The sequence below is a fragment of the Uloborus diversus genome, chromosome 9 (assembly GCF_026930045.1).
Source record: "Uloborus diversus isolate 005 chromosome 9, Udiv.v.3.1, whole genome shotgun sequence".
Classification (NCBI taxonomy): Eukaryota; Metazoa; Arthropoda; class Arachnida; order Araneae; family Uloboridae; genus Uloborus; species Uloborus diversus.
The window spans coordinates 87759204-87774569 of NC_072739.1; the positions used below are offsets into that span (position 1 = coordinate 87759204).

A 15366-nucleotide genomic window follows, 5' to 3' on the forward strand; every position below is an offset into this window, starting at 1 on the left:
TCATTACAGGCAGAGATCAAATAGCTACCGAAAAATTGTTTGTCTCTAGTTTCGCTGACATTTCGAATTGCCTGCCCCCTTAAATGTATCGAAAGGTATGATTAAAACTGAAAATTAGGGGGAAGGGGAGTAAATGAAATGTCGGCAAAACTGAGAAGACACCCAAAAATTACAAAAAATAAATCACGAAAACGTTCAGGAGTTGTAAAGAAGTCAGTTTGGGTAATTCCCAAACAAATCCAATTCGAGTGAGGTCAACTATTCTTAAATAAAGTGAAACAGTTCCCTTATAATCCCGATCTCCGTCAAATATATAACATCCAGCGCTACACCGGAAGTCTAAATTATTATATAATGTATAACTTCTTATCGTAGAAATCGTCCCAAAAAAGGGTCAACAATCACTACAAATCCTGATTCTAATAATGTCCCTTTAGAGTCAGAACATCAAACCATTAAAATCCCCACCAGAAGGAAATCAACTGTTTCTAAATAACGTAAACGGTCCTGATTACAATACGAAAAAGTTCAGAGTAAAAATACCATTGCACCAGAGTACTATTTTACCGGAGTAAAAATAGTACTCTTTTAGAAACGAAAAAACGATATTTAAGCATATACAAATTTGAGGAATTTCCAAAATATAAAATTAAACTTCACTTGTTTAAAAAGATTTATCTTTTTTTCTTTCTTTTCTATCCTTTTCTATATTTCTTTTGAAGTACAAACTTTTAAAAAGTGTAGCTGCCCGTAATCCCTTACTGCGATTTAAAAAGTTATTAAATTTGCGTTAATCGTTTTGGGATACCTTAAATGAGACTCCTCCTCCCCACTTTGTAAAACTGTGTGTTACTAATTTTCATCGAAGAAAGAGAGTCGCCAAATACAGAGATACTTCTGGTGATTATAAAATGATGCTACCCGAAATGTTTCCAATAAACAGTAAAAATTTAGCAATTGTTTGAAATTGTGTGCAAAGACTAATGGAAGTTTTTGTGCTGTTTATGGATTCGCTCAATTTAGTTGGCGAATTACCTTAAGTGTTAACAAATTTAAAGAAAGAAATGTTAAAGAAATGGCGATATTTGGTTACACGGTGAAAACCTAGAAACAATATTGCCTAGTCTTTAGCTTCAAAAAGAGCGACAGTTGAAGAAAAATGCCAAATGCCTTAGCTATTGAAATAATTCCACAAAAAAAGTTTGGCTAGATTCCTGCTGATCAATTAAATACCCAGTCAACACAAATAAGTTTAAAAAAAACCCCATTAATTGCCTCAAAGTTGCATTAAAATGGAAAATAATCAACCAAATCCATGTATTATTTGCCAATCTTGTGCAAAAATCTTACTTCAAGATTTGACTTGAGAAAAGCCTTGAACAATCACGAAAAGCAAATAGTCGCTTTCGACAGGGAGTTGAGATGATACACTAAATATTGTATTGAGTTGAGGAAAGCCTTTGAACATGGAACTAAAATGCTCATAACTCGTTTTTCATTATACTTAGAAATTTCGAACAGGTGCCATCTTCAGCAGAAAAATCAGAGCTTTCGATGGACATATAATGTTAATATGTGCAAGTATTTTTTCATCCCCATATTAGAGAATTTATACGAAAATTGTGTTTTATTGCCCCCCTAAGGAGGTTTTGCCCCCCATAACGGAACGAAAACTACCCTATTTGTTATTCCGATGCATAAGCTATATTATTGTAAAGTTTCATCAAAATCCATTCAGTAGTTTTTGCGTGAAAGAGTAACAAACATCCATATACATCCATACAGATAAACTTTCGCATATATAATAGTAGTAAGATTCATACAGACAAACTTTCGCATATATAATAGTAGTAAGATGCAATCTTTTCCCCCTTGCGAACCCCTTCCAAATTCCGCCAATTTCTTTTTTCGCCAATAAAGCTCGAAGTAAATTTTAGTCTATGTAATGAGAAAATTATAGCAACAAACAACGTGATCTCAGTTCTATACATTTTTGACTCAACACAAGACAAGAACGACAGCTCTTCGTCGGATTCAAATGGTAGTATTCAGTAGTTTTTGCGTGAAAGAGTAACAAACATCCATACATCCCTACAGACAAACTTTCGCATATACAGTGGCTCCCAAAAGTGTTCGTACACCTTGAAATTTCGCAGTAAAACTAAAATAACGCAAAACTGAATTCGAATATGAAGTCCAATTTTTTTTCACACCATTCCTATGCCATTCTGAATAAAACCCAGTAGTTTTTTCAAAATATTGCCAGATTTTATTTTTGAAATTTGTCAAAAAACGAATAGAAAGAGAAAAAATACGCCACAAAAGTCATCGAACACTGAAATATTTTCGAATAAATTCATGATTAAAGTCATCACATGTCGTTTTTTTATTATTTTTGCATTGTGTTGACCCTTAAAAGTCATTTGGCTTTAATTTTTTCTGTATTTATTCCTTAATATTGTGCTTATTAATTTAAAATGGCTGGTATTCGAAAAGAACCACAAACACCATTCGAAAGTTGAATTCTTTCCCCACAGTAGCGGTAAACTGGTTTAAAATGTCTCTAAATTAGTTAATTTATTCCATTCTATAGTAAAGTGCTTGATAAAATACTTTAAAGAAAGGAATCGGATCGAAAACAAGGTAAGAAAAGGTCAACTGGCAAAGTTAACAATGCGGGATTGGAAGTTTACATTTAAAAAAACTATGAAAAATACACATTTGAGTGCTGAAAAAGTTTCTGCAGAATTGAATGAAACATTTTACGTTTAATTTTCACCTAAAATTGTTCGCCAAGTTCTCTGATTAGCTGGATTAAATGGGACCTCTTCCCGCAGAAATTTTCTTGTTCGTGCGAAAAACAGTAAGCTTACGCTTTCCGTCGTAATATCAATGATAAATAAGCTCAAAACGTTTTGGAACAACGTCTTACTTATAGATGAAAATAAATTTAACACTTTGGATTAAATTGTTGTATAATTGTAAATGGAAGAAAAAATGAGGTATTTCATTTAGGAGCTTAGTTGGATCAGTTAATCAGGACGGTGAAGGTGTTCTAGTGTGAGGGTGCATTACAGCATCAGGACTTGGAAATTTGGATTTTTTTGATGAAATAATGAATTACTCTGTTTATTTAAATATTTTAAAAAGCAATTTTAAACTATTAGCCCAAAATTTGGTAATCGGAAACAACTTTGTTTTTATCAAGATAACGACAAGAAGCACGCGTTTGCGTTTGGTGCCTCAAAAATTGTTCTTAAACTTAGAAATATCTCCTCAATCGCCAGATTTAAACTTAATGGAACATATCTGGAGATATCTGGTAGCTGGATTACGAAAATACACCATTGAAACGAAAAGCGAACTAGAAACAGTAAGATTCGAAGTGCGGCTGAACACTTACTCAGAAATTGCACAAAAAAAAAAAAAGAAAGAAAAAACAATGAAATCTATTCCCATAGGTTTAAAAGCTGTTGTTGATACTGCATGATATTCTACTAAATAAAAACTTTGTAAAAAGTTAGATTATTTACTAATTTTTTGACATTTTTTCAAAGTGTACGAAGATTTTTGTGAGATAAAATTTCCGGCAATTTTTGGTTTTTGATTTTTTAAAAATTATGTTTTAATGTTTTATTAAAAATTTTCATGTAGTTTTGTTAAGAATAGATCATAGATCTTATAATAAAATACCTATTCCGAAATATTAATTGTTTCCAATGGATAATGGCCTATTTCATTGAAAGTCGTAGGTGTACGAACACTTTTGGGAGCCACTGTATAATAGTTGTAAGATACAGGGTGTTCCGTTTTAACCTGCAAGACCTTTATTTTCGCAATCGTTAGTCCTAGGTGTGTACTTCCAATTGCAAAAATGTTCAAAATCAGATGCAGAGTTAAGATATTGAAAGTTTGAAGCAAAAATAAAAATGAGTCAAAAAATACAAAATTTTACTATTTATACGGGCCCCAGGCCCCCTAAGTTATACTTAGGGAAATAATCTCCATTGAAAGATATTACTTACACAAAAAACTTGACATTTGTGCGACCAAAACTCAGAGAGATATTCGAGTTTAAAGTTTTAAGGGACCATACAAAAGGTGAGATTGGAACTTACCACCCTTTCAGAAGAATGACAGGTCGTCAAAGTAAGAAAAACAAGGTATTTATATTTTTCATTCTTATTCAAAAATAAATGCAAATGTTATGCCGTAATATACGCAAAAACAGACGACAAAACCTCGAACAATGTGAAAAGCCACACTATATGAACACATATAATTTCAAACTCTTGTTAACCGCTATATTTTCCCACAAGAGGTGTTATTGACGGCGAGTGAAAAGTGGTGTACAAAATGCTGCGTTTCACACCTCGATGAATATTGGTCGTACTAATTTTAAACTTTTGTGTTAGAATTGTTTTTCAACGGAGATTATTTCCATAATTATAAGTTACAAGACCTGGGGTTCGTATAAAAAGTTAAATTTTGAATTTTTTTGACTCATTTTTATTTTTACTTCAAACTTTCAACATCCTAACTCTCTATCTGATTTTGAACATTTTTGCAAATTGGAAGGATTTTGCGAATTGGAATATATATATATATATATATATATATATATATATATATATATATATATATATATATATATATATATATATATATATATATATATATATATATATATATATATATATATATATATATATATTATTGGCTTTACTAGTTAGAAATTTCTGAAATAATAACTATAATTTAACGAATTGACGCAATGCCAAAAGAATTCACTGATCCATTAAGAAACATTTGTTAGAGATTATCATATATATAAGTCTGTAGTGTGGTATATTCAAAAATGTATGTTATATATTGATAAAAAAAAAGATCGATGTTTGAAAATATCGATATTTTTTGGCCGTTGTATTAATACCATCGATGTTTCGATTTCTGACATCGATATTTTGTCATCGATGTCGCACCTCTAATTGTAAGCTTTTATGCCGTAAAGTTGTTTGGTTTGTTCTCGGGGAAATACAGTATTACTAAAGCGAAACTTGGGTCTCAATCTTAGGGAAATAAATCACTATAAAAAATGTTTAAATTAATTTTTGAAAATGCTGCATTAAAAACGCCCAGTACTTACTTTGAATGGGAACTTTTGTGCTTCGTTTAAATTTTACATGAATTTTTACATATTATTCAAATTGTATTTATGTCAGAAAATGAATGGTGGATTCTATGAGGCTCTTAAATTGGCTTTACTAAACGTGGAATGATCCACTAATATGACCTTTGCTAAAAATTGCACTTTATTACTAGAATATGAGCACTAGGCATGTCAAGATTAAAATCAGGAGAATATTGTTATAAATGCGGAGAAAGAGCATTGTGGATATGATCTGTATTCTCCCCCCCCCCCGTCTTAAATATAATATTCGTGTTGTAAAGGGGGGGGGGGCTGAGGGTCCACCCCCTGAAAATTTTTAAATTGTAGTCCTAAAAACACAATTTTAGACGATCTTCAGGCGCATTAGGGAGAAGGGAGGTTTGCCTTCCCCATAAATTTTTCGAAATTGAAGTCATAAAAATGTAGTTAAAGACCGTTTTTGGTAGTGAAAAGTTGTGGTTTAGGATCTTTTTATCCTGCATTTTTTTGATATTGAAGTTCCAAAAAACGAAATTTAAGACGGTCTTGGATGATATTAGATTTGAGGTAGTTCAAAAGCCTTCCTTCGAAATTTTTTCGATATTGATGTCTTACAAACGCAACTGTTCACCATCTTTGATGTCATTATGGGAAGGGATGGAATTCAGAACTCTTACCGAGATTTTTTTTTTTCTTCTGAAATTGAAGTTAAAGAAACGCAGTTCCATACGATCTTCACTACTGTTAGTGAGGGAAGATCAGAGGCCTTCCCTAAGAAAGTTTTCGAAAATCAAGAATTAAAATGATTTATAGGTCATTTTTTTGGTTAACTTTAGGGGGAAATGATGGGATTTATGAACTCTGAGCAATAGGGTTCGTTTTTTCTCTTCCGGAAATGTTTATAAATTGAAGTTCCCAAAACACAATTTTAAACGATCTTTAATGATGTTAATAGAAAGGAGATGGGGAGACTCTCCTTGGAATTTTTCCGAAATTGAAGTGATAAAATTACAATTTTTACTCCAACTGCGACGACGTCTAAAAAAAAAAGATTAGGTTCAGATACTTCATTTCTCCATGTTCCAAGGCTACGTCCATTCTTTAGTTGTTTTGAATAAAATGCTGGGGAGAAACCCTCCTTCAAATTTGTCTTTCCAAAGATCGTGGAACATTTTGGTTTTTTTAACCCCCGACACACAAAGGAAGGGGGTTATAAGTTTGACGTGTGTGTGTGTATCTGTCTATGGCACTCTAGCCCCCTAAACGGATGGACCGATTTTGAAAAAAAAAAAAATGTTCGAAAGGAGAGTTGATCAGAGTGTTCTTAGCTAGGTTGCGTCTTCAGATGACATTAATTAGCAAAGATATTAATTGAATACCTCTAAAAGGTTTTTTTCGCGATTTTTGCAGTGAAAACATATTTATTTTTTTTAAAATTTAGTACCAAAAATAAAAGAGATTTTTTTTGCGTCTCATAGAATATGTTTGGAACATCCATGTTTTATAGAATTCGAATTATAACGCTTTTTAAAGCGTATTTTAAATAGGGCTAAGTCTTTAATCACGCGATTGGTAATCGAATTCATTGTTGAACGACAAGGAAATTAAAAGCAATGATTTAAAGTTTTAAACTGTTGCCAGTTTCTATTTGTATACTTGTAATTGATTTTTAATCCGCAACTCCAGAGCTCGAATACGCTACCTTGCGGTGATTAACAATACTAAAGAAAAAGGTAAAACATTCCATTCCACATGTTTTCTTTGGGGGTAAATTACAGGCTTCAGACAGTATGTGGTGTAATGTAATTTCAGAAGAATAGAAAAGAAAGCTTCTCACAAACATGATAAAAAATTACTGTCAGTCACTAAGCGTCAAAGCTAGTTATAAGTTACAGCATTTGTTTGTTTTACCTTTTCCATCCGCCATTAGACAGTGACTGCAGCGCCCCCTATAGTTTATTGGAGTTGCGAATAGTATGAGACTTTCAAAAGGATTTTCAAATTTTCCTCTCAATTCTAAAATTTGCAACTCAGTCGGGGTTTTTTTTAAATTTTTAATTTTATATCTATAGTTTTCATAGTTACATTTTACGTCTCCTTTATTGGTTTGAAATACGAACGTTTGTAGCTTCAGTAGAAAATACTTACATTTTAAATTTAATTAGTCTTTTACAGAGTTATCCTTAGATAACGTTTTTTATTTATTTATTATTTTTTTAATTTAATATATCACGCTTCTCGAATCTCTTGATAAAGTTTTACTTCCTTTTCGTTTCTCAACCTTTAAACACAAAAAAACTACGGGTGTGACTTTCAACCCTACAACATTTGAAATCTCTAACTTTCTCTCTCTATTTTAACTTTTCTGTTTGAAAAATATTTCAGCGATTCATACATTTATCTACACTATCCACTGAACAATAAATTTCATGATGATAATTTGATTTAAAAATGTTAGAAATGTAAACACATAAGTCAGCGAGCTGTCCCTATGAAGCCATCATTTATATTTTATTTATTCATTCTTTTTAAAAATATATTTTTAACATTCCTTACTAATATTTTAAGATTGCACTTAAATTTGAAGGAATCAGAAAAAAGTACTTTTTTCATTTTTATTCACTTGTTCATCCGTTTTAGCCTACTTTCCCAGTAAAAGTCAGAGAAAGAAGAAAAAAAGCATGAAAGAAGGCTTAATGCATCTTGAAAACATCGCGAAAAACTAAAAAAAAAAGCGAAAAATAAATAAAATAGTTAAATAACTATCGGAAAATTAAAAATTGGAAAGTAGGGTATTGAGATGGGGGAAAACGGTCGGTCGGGCTGTCTGTCTGTCCCCCCCCCCCCCCCCGCCCAATAAATTTTGAGTGAATAGTCCGATTACAAATGTTTCTTTGTTCGAAAGATCTCGGCGAGGACACCTTATTCTCATATTTCAATTTTTGATTTGAACACTTTTTCGTTCAATTTTGTACAATACAAAAAACTTAGCATTAGCGCCTCTCAGAGAAATTTAAGTCAAATATGAATTCTGCACAAAGGGGCGAAATTTCTTCAAACAAACTTTGTTGTAAAAAGCTCTCGATGAAAAACATGTATAGAAAATATCTTTTTGATTTCAACAATTTTCCATTCAATTTTAAACAGTTCAAAACCCTTAACATTAGCGCCTATGGGGAAAATAAAAGTCAATAAAGGTCCCAAACTTAAGACCAAGCCCTTAATGATCAACTCCCGACTCCAACTCCTAGAATTTTAGGGCCTCCGACTCCTGAATCGCAAAATTAGACTCCGACTCTGACTCCGTAGCGTAAATTAAGACACGGAGAGATAACGACCGACTCCGTAAAAGTCTTAGACTCCGACTCCTCAAAACAACGAGTTAGCTTATTCTCGTCGTGATGGCAATCTGAAAAGCCAGAGAAGCATCAACTTTGGTCAAGTGAGGAAATAAGCAATTCGTGATTGCTCAAAAAGAAGAAAAAACCGCATTTTATCAATAAAAGTGAATGATTTAACCTTTTGTAATTCTATGTATATTTTAAGTATAATTTTTTAAATACAATGTCAGCATGAAATTATATCTATTTCTTTTTGAATCCTTTCAGCAAAGTTTCTACTTCTAAGCATACTTAAAGTAGTTTTAATTAACATATTTCTGAGGTCGATTAATCCAGAGGTGCCCCCCTCCCTAAGAGCAAATGCGCACCCCCCCTCTAAATATCGCAAAGACTGCTCCTCCAAAAAAAGGGGAAAATAGCCCTGAACCCTCCCCCAAATAAAAATTTAATGGCACAGTCAGCGTCATGGCCCCTCTCCCCTAGGTGGGCACCCCTGATTAATCGGTGAAAAATGGCAGATTACCGATTACTGATGATTGATCGGTGCATCCGTAGTGTAAAGTCAACAGGCATGGCTCAAAATCAGGATCTGATTACTGAACAAGCGAACTAGGTATAGTAAAACCTGTAAAGTTGACCACCTTTGTAAGTTGACCACCTGTCTATGTTGGACCGCTTTTGTCAGGAACGGAATTAGTCCTATCTTGTATATATAATGAAGGAAAACCTCTGTAACTTGACCACCTTTCTATCTTGACCACCTGTCTATCTTGACCACTCATGTACCCCAGATTTGGTTTGGAGTATTGTAAAAAATCCTTTGTAAGTTGACCACTTGGTTTATTTTTTAAAACCAACAAACCTTTCCAAGAATATTTTTGATGCCAGACCAGCATTTTACCAACTAAATAAAACAGCAGCATAACTAAATCTCCTTGTGAGTTTAACCACATGTCAACTACTAAGAACCCTTTATTCTCCAAACTTGTTTTTCTTTTGCTGTTCTATTTGAGATTACCTTTTGTACTCTCTGTTCAATGAAAATATGTGTCAGTAGAAAAGTATTTTTTTTTTCCAGTTGCAATATTTTGTGGCAACATTGGAATTGTGCTAGAGAAAAAGTTACTTGCATTGAAATATTTCTGGTGCAAGGGATTAAGAAATAGGACATTTTCATTTTCAACTGCCTTTTAGAACTATGAGAGTTCAGCTTGTTGCTCTTTGTGTTATAGTTTTATATAAAATGGCTTCAAAAGAAAGTTAGTTGAACTTGAGATTGATAAAAAGTATGAAATATTAAAATTAATTGAGAAGGGAGAAATCCAGAGAAAATTAGCTGACACATATGGAATTTCCAAAACTCGTGTCTAATAAGTGCGCCAAACTTCAATAAGGAGTTATTTTGTTGAAAAGTAGATCATCATGGTTATAAATGTATTAAATGTATATGAGAAGAAAAAAAAAATAAGCGAAAAATTTATTATTTTGGATTAGCTATGAATTTTTAGGAACTATTAATATCAAATAAATTGTTATAGACAATGTTTTTTTTTTCTTTTTCTTTTTTTTTGTGATCAATTTACTGAAATTTTAAATTTACATGAGACATTATACACCATTCTGAGAAAATAACCTCTACATGACACATTATACATCATTCTGAGAAAATAACCTCTACATGACACATTATACATCATTCTGAGAAAATAACCTCTAAAAATATTTGAATAACATTTTAAATTATTGTTTCAAAGTAATGTTAAACAATGAAAGTGAGTTGAACGGAAAGAGTAAGTGTCAATTAGTCAAAAAATGAATATATGGTGCAAGAAATGACAAAAAAATTCATTACCCCCTTTATAAGTTGACCACCTGTCTAAGTTGACCACCAAAGTACTGCACCGCAAGTGGTCAACTTACACAGGTTTCACTGTAGTGGCCTAGGGCTCCCACTTTTAAATGGCCCTCAAATTGTTAAAATTGCTTTGAAAAATTGTTTGGTCTTGGGCGTGTCAACATCTTAATCAGACCCTGCTCAAAATTATTCTGAATGACTAATACTAATTACACACGAACGTCCCTACCCGCAGCATATTGTCACATGAGTTACTGTTTTTATTTTTTAAAGCGAAAGATTTACGTCAGTCGGTGTGAACTTGTGAAGAAGAAAACAAGTAATAAAACTATCCTGACAGCAATAAGTAAAGAATTGCTTGATAACAACAAGGCATTCTTTGCTGTCCATGTTCGTCTTCGAAAATACTGCCTCATGTTATCAAGGCATTGCCATTTGTTCTTAAATGAATGGAATTTAAAAAAGGATCTGGTTTCTTGTTTTCTAACCAGTAAGCACTTAACCTCTGAACTTACATGACTTTTAGAGGTCGAGAAACACTTTTCTCCTGTTTTAATTATGGTGGAAAATAACAAAACAGTGTGAAAGATAACTCGTAATAAATTCAATGCCGTCGTTTTGTTTAGATGTTGAGAAATCTTGTGAATACAATAATGCGCATTATAAATGACATTGTTGTGTAAAGTTGTTGAGCACATTAAATGTTACAAACTGGTTAAAAGCATGGTTAATGTTTTATTTTTTTTTAATGTATCTCATTTTTGCTTTTAGTCCGCCGTATAAGCTAATTGCTTATACCAGCAGAGTCCAACCTATGGCTCGCGGACCTCATGCAGCCCGCGAAACTGAACCGTGTGGCCCGCTGTTTCGTTCAATGTTACAAATGAAAAGACTTTTCTCATCCCAAATGTCAGTTTCAGAGCCAAATATACGAAAATTGGTATCTGTAAGACAGATACAATTAATAAAATAAGCATCAAGTAATGATAACAACAATTCTTCGTTTGTATTTTTCTTCCCTTGACCATCTTTTACTGAGGATGCTATTTAGGAAAATTTAAATATTTTGAAAATTTAAATTTGTTTTGATCCGCGAAAATTATTTGAATATGAAATGTGACCTTCGGGGGAAAAGGTTGGGCATCACTCGCTTAGATCGCAACTGCTTATAATTACGTTTAAAAAATTGATTTTATATTATTTAACTGTTTAAATATAAAAGTCAGATTTTTCATGCACTTCTAAAATTTCTAATGGAATAGCTTTCAGTAAATTGAAAGTCTATAGATTTTAATCTAATATAATGAAAAGTTGTTACATCTATGTATCTATCTATCTACCTATATAATCGCTACTCCTGATGAACAACAGAAAACGGAGCTTCGAACCAGGTATCGATAGATTCGTAATTTTCCAGACATCATTCTTAGGCAGATTTCGTTTTTCTACGACTATAATTAGCGGAGATATTAATTGAAATCTAATTCTCAAGACCGTTTCTACCTCAAAAAGGAAAGCATGCTGGTCCGAAAATTGGCACTTTGCCAAAACCTACTCTCGGTTCTCTGTTTTCAAGGTTATGTTTTTTATTTTTCTCACCTCTGCAAAACAAGGGCCTCTCTTTTCGTATGACTTACATTTTCTCTCTTTTTCTGTTTAAAGCGGAAGTGATTGAATGATTTATGGTAAAGTAGAGTAGCGCAGCAGATTGAGAATGGAGTAGTTCTAGAGGTGCGCCCTCCGAAAATTAATGTACGGCTCACTATTTAATATACCGCCACATTTGGCAAGAAGGGGTGAAGAACCTAAAGCATATCGCCGAAGACGGTGTACACCAATCCGCAGCAGGTACATTATAATTGGCTTTACAATGCACTGCAAAAGTAAATCAAAGCATGACACACATTTAAGTGCACGTTTTTCATAGAAGTAATGAGCAAATTGACAATGGAAAACAATGCGCAGACTTATATTAAAGCAAGATGTTGTGGAATTTCATTAAAAAAAAAAAAAAAAAACATTCGGAAACTAATATGTATAACGTGAAGTCACAAAAACAGTATTCGCAACTCCAGAGCTCGAATACGCTACCTTGCGGTGATTAACAATACTAAAGAAAAAGGTAAAACATTCCATTCCACGTGTTTTCTCTAGGGTAAATTACAGGCTTCAGACAGTTTATGGTGTAATGCAATTTCTGAAAAATAGAAAAGAAAGCTTCCCACAAACACGATGAAAAATTACTGTCCTTCACTAAGCGTAAAAGCAAGTTATAACTTTCGGCGTGTGTTTGTTTCTTTTTCATCCGCCATTTGACAGTGGCTGCAGCGCCCCCTATAGTTTATTGGAGTTGGGAATACTTAATTAGATTAATATTACAGAATCAAGAGGAAAAAATGAAAATCACTTTAAAGGCATTGCTTAAAAATTAAAATTAATTACCAGAGTTTTATGCATTAACAAATAAAAAACAGCAAGTGGTAAATATTTTATTCATTAAGCTTCCGTGATTGTCTGCGGACAATAAAATTGCAACCAATAGCGTGAATTGAAAGGCTTAGATTTTTGTTTCAAATTAATCAACACATGGAATAATTCCAGCTCTACATTACTTGGAAGTTAAAAATCAATTTCATCTTACACAGAAAAATTCGTTTGTTCGATTCGTACCAATATTTTAAATGCACAAGTAAGTTTTCACTTCTGAAATTACAAAACAATGCTAATTCCGCTTTTAATTAATATCTCCGGTAATTAAAGTCTAACAAAGATGACACCAAGCTAAGAACACCCTCGATTAAGTCACCTTTCGAGAGAAAAAAAAAACCCTTTCAAAATTGCTTAATCAGTTTCCGCAGGTGCGCCCACCTGGTGGGGGGGGGGGGCATGGCGCAGACTGCGTCATTGAAATTTTTGAGGGTCATTTTTCTTTTTTTGGAGGGGGGGGCTCTTGCGTTTGGGGGGTTTGCGATATTTAGGGGGCTCGCCCTTGCTGAAAGGGGGACACCCGTGGTTCACGAGCTACGATGCCACAGACAGATACAGACACACACACGTCAAACTTCTAACTCTTCTCCTTTTCGCGAGGGGGTCCCCGATGATAGGTCACCGTGACCTTCCAAATTCCAAAAATCTCCTTCTTCGGCAAAGTTTAAAGTTCGAGTTGGTGAAAGATGGAAAGTGCACTTACTGGCGGCGGTCCATCGACGAACGAAACAGGCTCGTCCACCTGTGGAGTATACTGATCCCTCGCCATTCCCTTTCTGGGTGTCGACTGACGGCGATGTCGAGTAATCCGCCCTCGCTGTGTTTTCTGCCCGCTCGACAGAGCGGAACGACCAGCTTCCGTTTTCCTTTTCTTTAGGAAAGCCTCCCTCGTTACACAATGACAAGCACACTCACACACAAGAGTCCCACTTTTCCGCGTGCGTCACACTTGTCCGAAAAAAACAACGAACATTATTTTACAACGGAGGCATCGAGAATAGCCATCAGCTGTTGCGTTGAAAATGGCCGCACGCAACAGTGCCTTAAGCACTACAGAACTTGATCATGCCTTCGGTTAAGCTATTTGTAGTAGCTAGTGCTGTGATGCCTATCTTACGGCCCGTGTGACATATGCGGTCGACGAAGCAATAGGCGGCCCGCGAAAGCCATGGGCGGTTCGTGTGAGGGGCAACTGCTCCCTCACTTCCAAAAGGAAAGAGGCCTTCCCGGCCTCTTCACTTGCGAGAGTTAAAAATTAGCGATCGATAGAAAAAAAATAGTTTTAACTCGGGTTTCCAATCCCGCATGATATTTAGCGAGATTAATCTCGCAGGAGCACGCAAACATTTCACAATTTTTGCCGTCCATAAAATGAATATTTTTACAAATATCGTCTGAAGTTTTAATCACCTTCCTTTCTATTTTCAAGAAGAGCAAGAAAAACTTGTTGTATCATTTGATGAACGGTAGATTTACCATTCAAGAAAACAATAAAAATAGAGTATATTTTTCTGAGAATTAATTCGTGTTCTCATTCGAGGTTTCAGTGTTCTTACGTTCAGTAATTGCGAAAATTATAAACATTTTGAAAACCATCACTAAATATTGAAACATAGAAAATTGGGCTTTAGAAGAAATTGAGAAAGTGCATTACAGAGTGCAAAATCCACTAGATGTGCACTGAATACTATGTTGGAACACTTCCATAAACTTAAGGCATGCGCTAAAACCTTGAAACCTCTAGCGTACTAATAATTTTTCTGATCAAGAACGCAATGAAAAACCTGGCATTTTTTATTTATGCTTTCTAACCAGCAGAAGAGCCTGTCAATGTCTTTGTAGTGAAGCTAATAATATAAATGTGGGTGGTACTTTGTAAAATTATGTTGGCCGAATTAGCTGAGCAATCTTCAATATATTCAGCATGACTCTAAAAGAGCCAACAGAAACTTGGATGAAACACTAGATGACTCGCATGACAGTGCAGTACGTTGAGCTGCTCAAGTTTTTGATTGTCCCTTTCCCTTTAAAGCAGAGTAAACCCAAACTGTGGTCTGCGGACCTCCGGGGGTCCGCGAGGCCATGCCAGGGGGTACGCGGTGCTATCCAGCTAAAACGTGAAATATAATTGAGATTGAAGGACAAGTAACGATATTTTTATTCAAAAAGAAAGCACATTTATGAGGAATAAAAAAGTTTTTGCTTGAGTATACAGGACGTAGTCCCCCCCCCCTCGGAACTCTCGAAAGTAAACACACTATACATTAACTAATTTTGTGTACATGACGAATTCCATATTGTTACAAAACTATATTAAGTAAAATGCAAACGCTGAGGCACATTTTCACGGCAGGGATATTATATTTCAAATAAGGGTCATTCCATTTTAAATCAACAAATGGGGTGCGCATCACCAATTTTGATCTTGATGAAAATTTGCATGTGCATTCCTTTTATTTTCTAGACCTCAAAAGATTAAATATTTTATTTTAAAAAAATTTACCCTTTGATATATAGGCCATTTTTGTTGTTGG

The 15366-nt window shown here is 34.0% G+C and overlaps 1 protein-coding gene across 1 annotated transcript in view; it reads right to left on the reverse strand.

Moving 5' to 3' along the window:
• The window catches only part of LOC129229214 (uncharacterized), a 52561-nt gene extending 38930 nt beyond the window's left edge, over nucleotides 1-13631 (reverse strand). Inside the window, exon 1 of the mRNA XM_054863475.1 lies at nucleotides 13536-13631. Coding sequence (XP_054719450.1) covers nucleotides 13536-13601 — 66 coding nt within the window. The 5' untranslated portion in view covers nucleotides 13602-13631. The remainder of the gene's footprint in view (nucleotides 1-13535) is intronic.
• Nucleotides 13632-15366: the final 1735 nt, after the last annotated feature.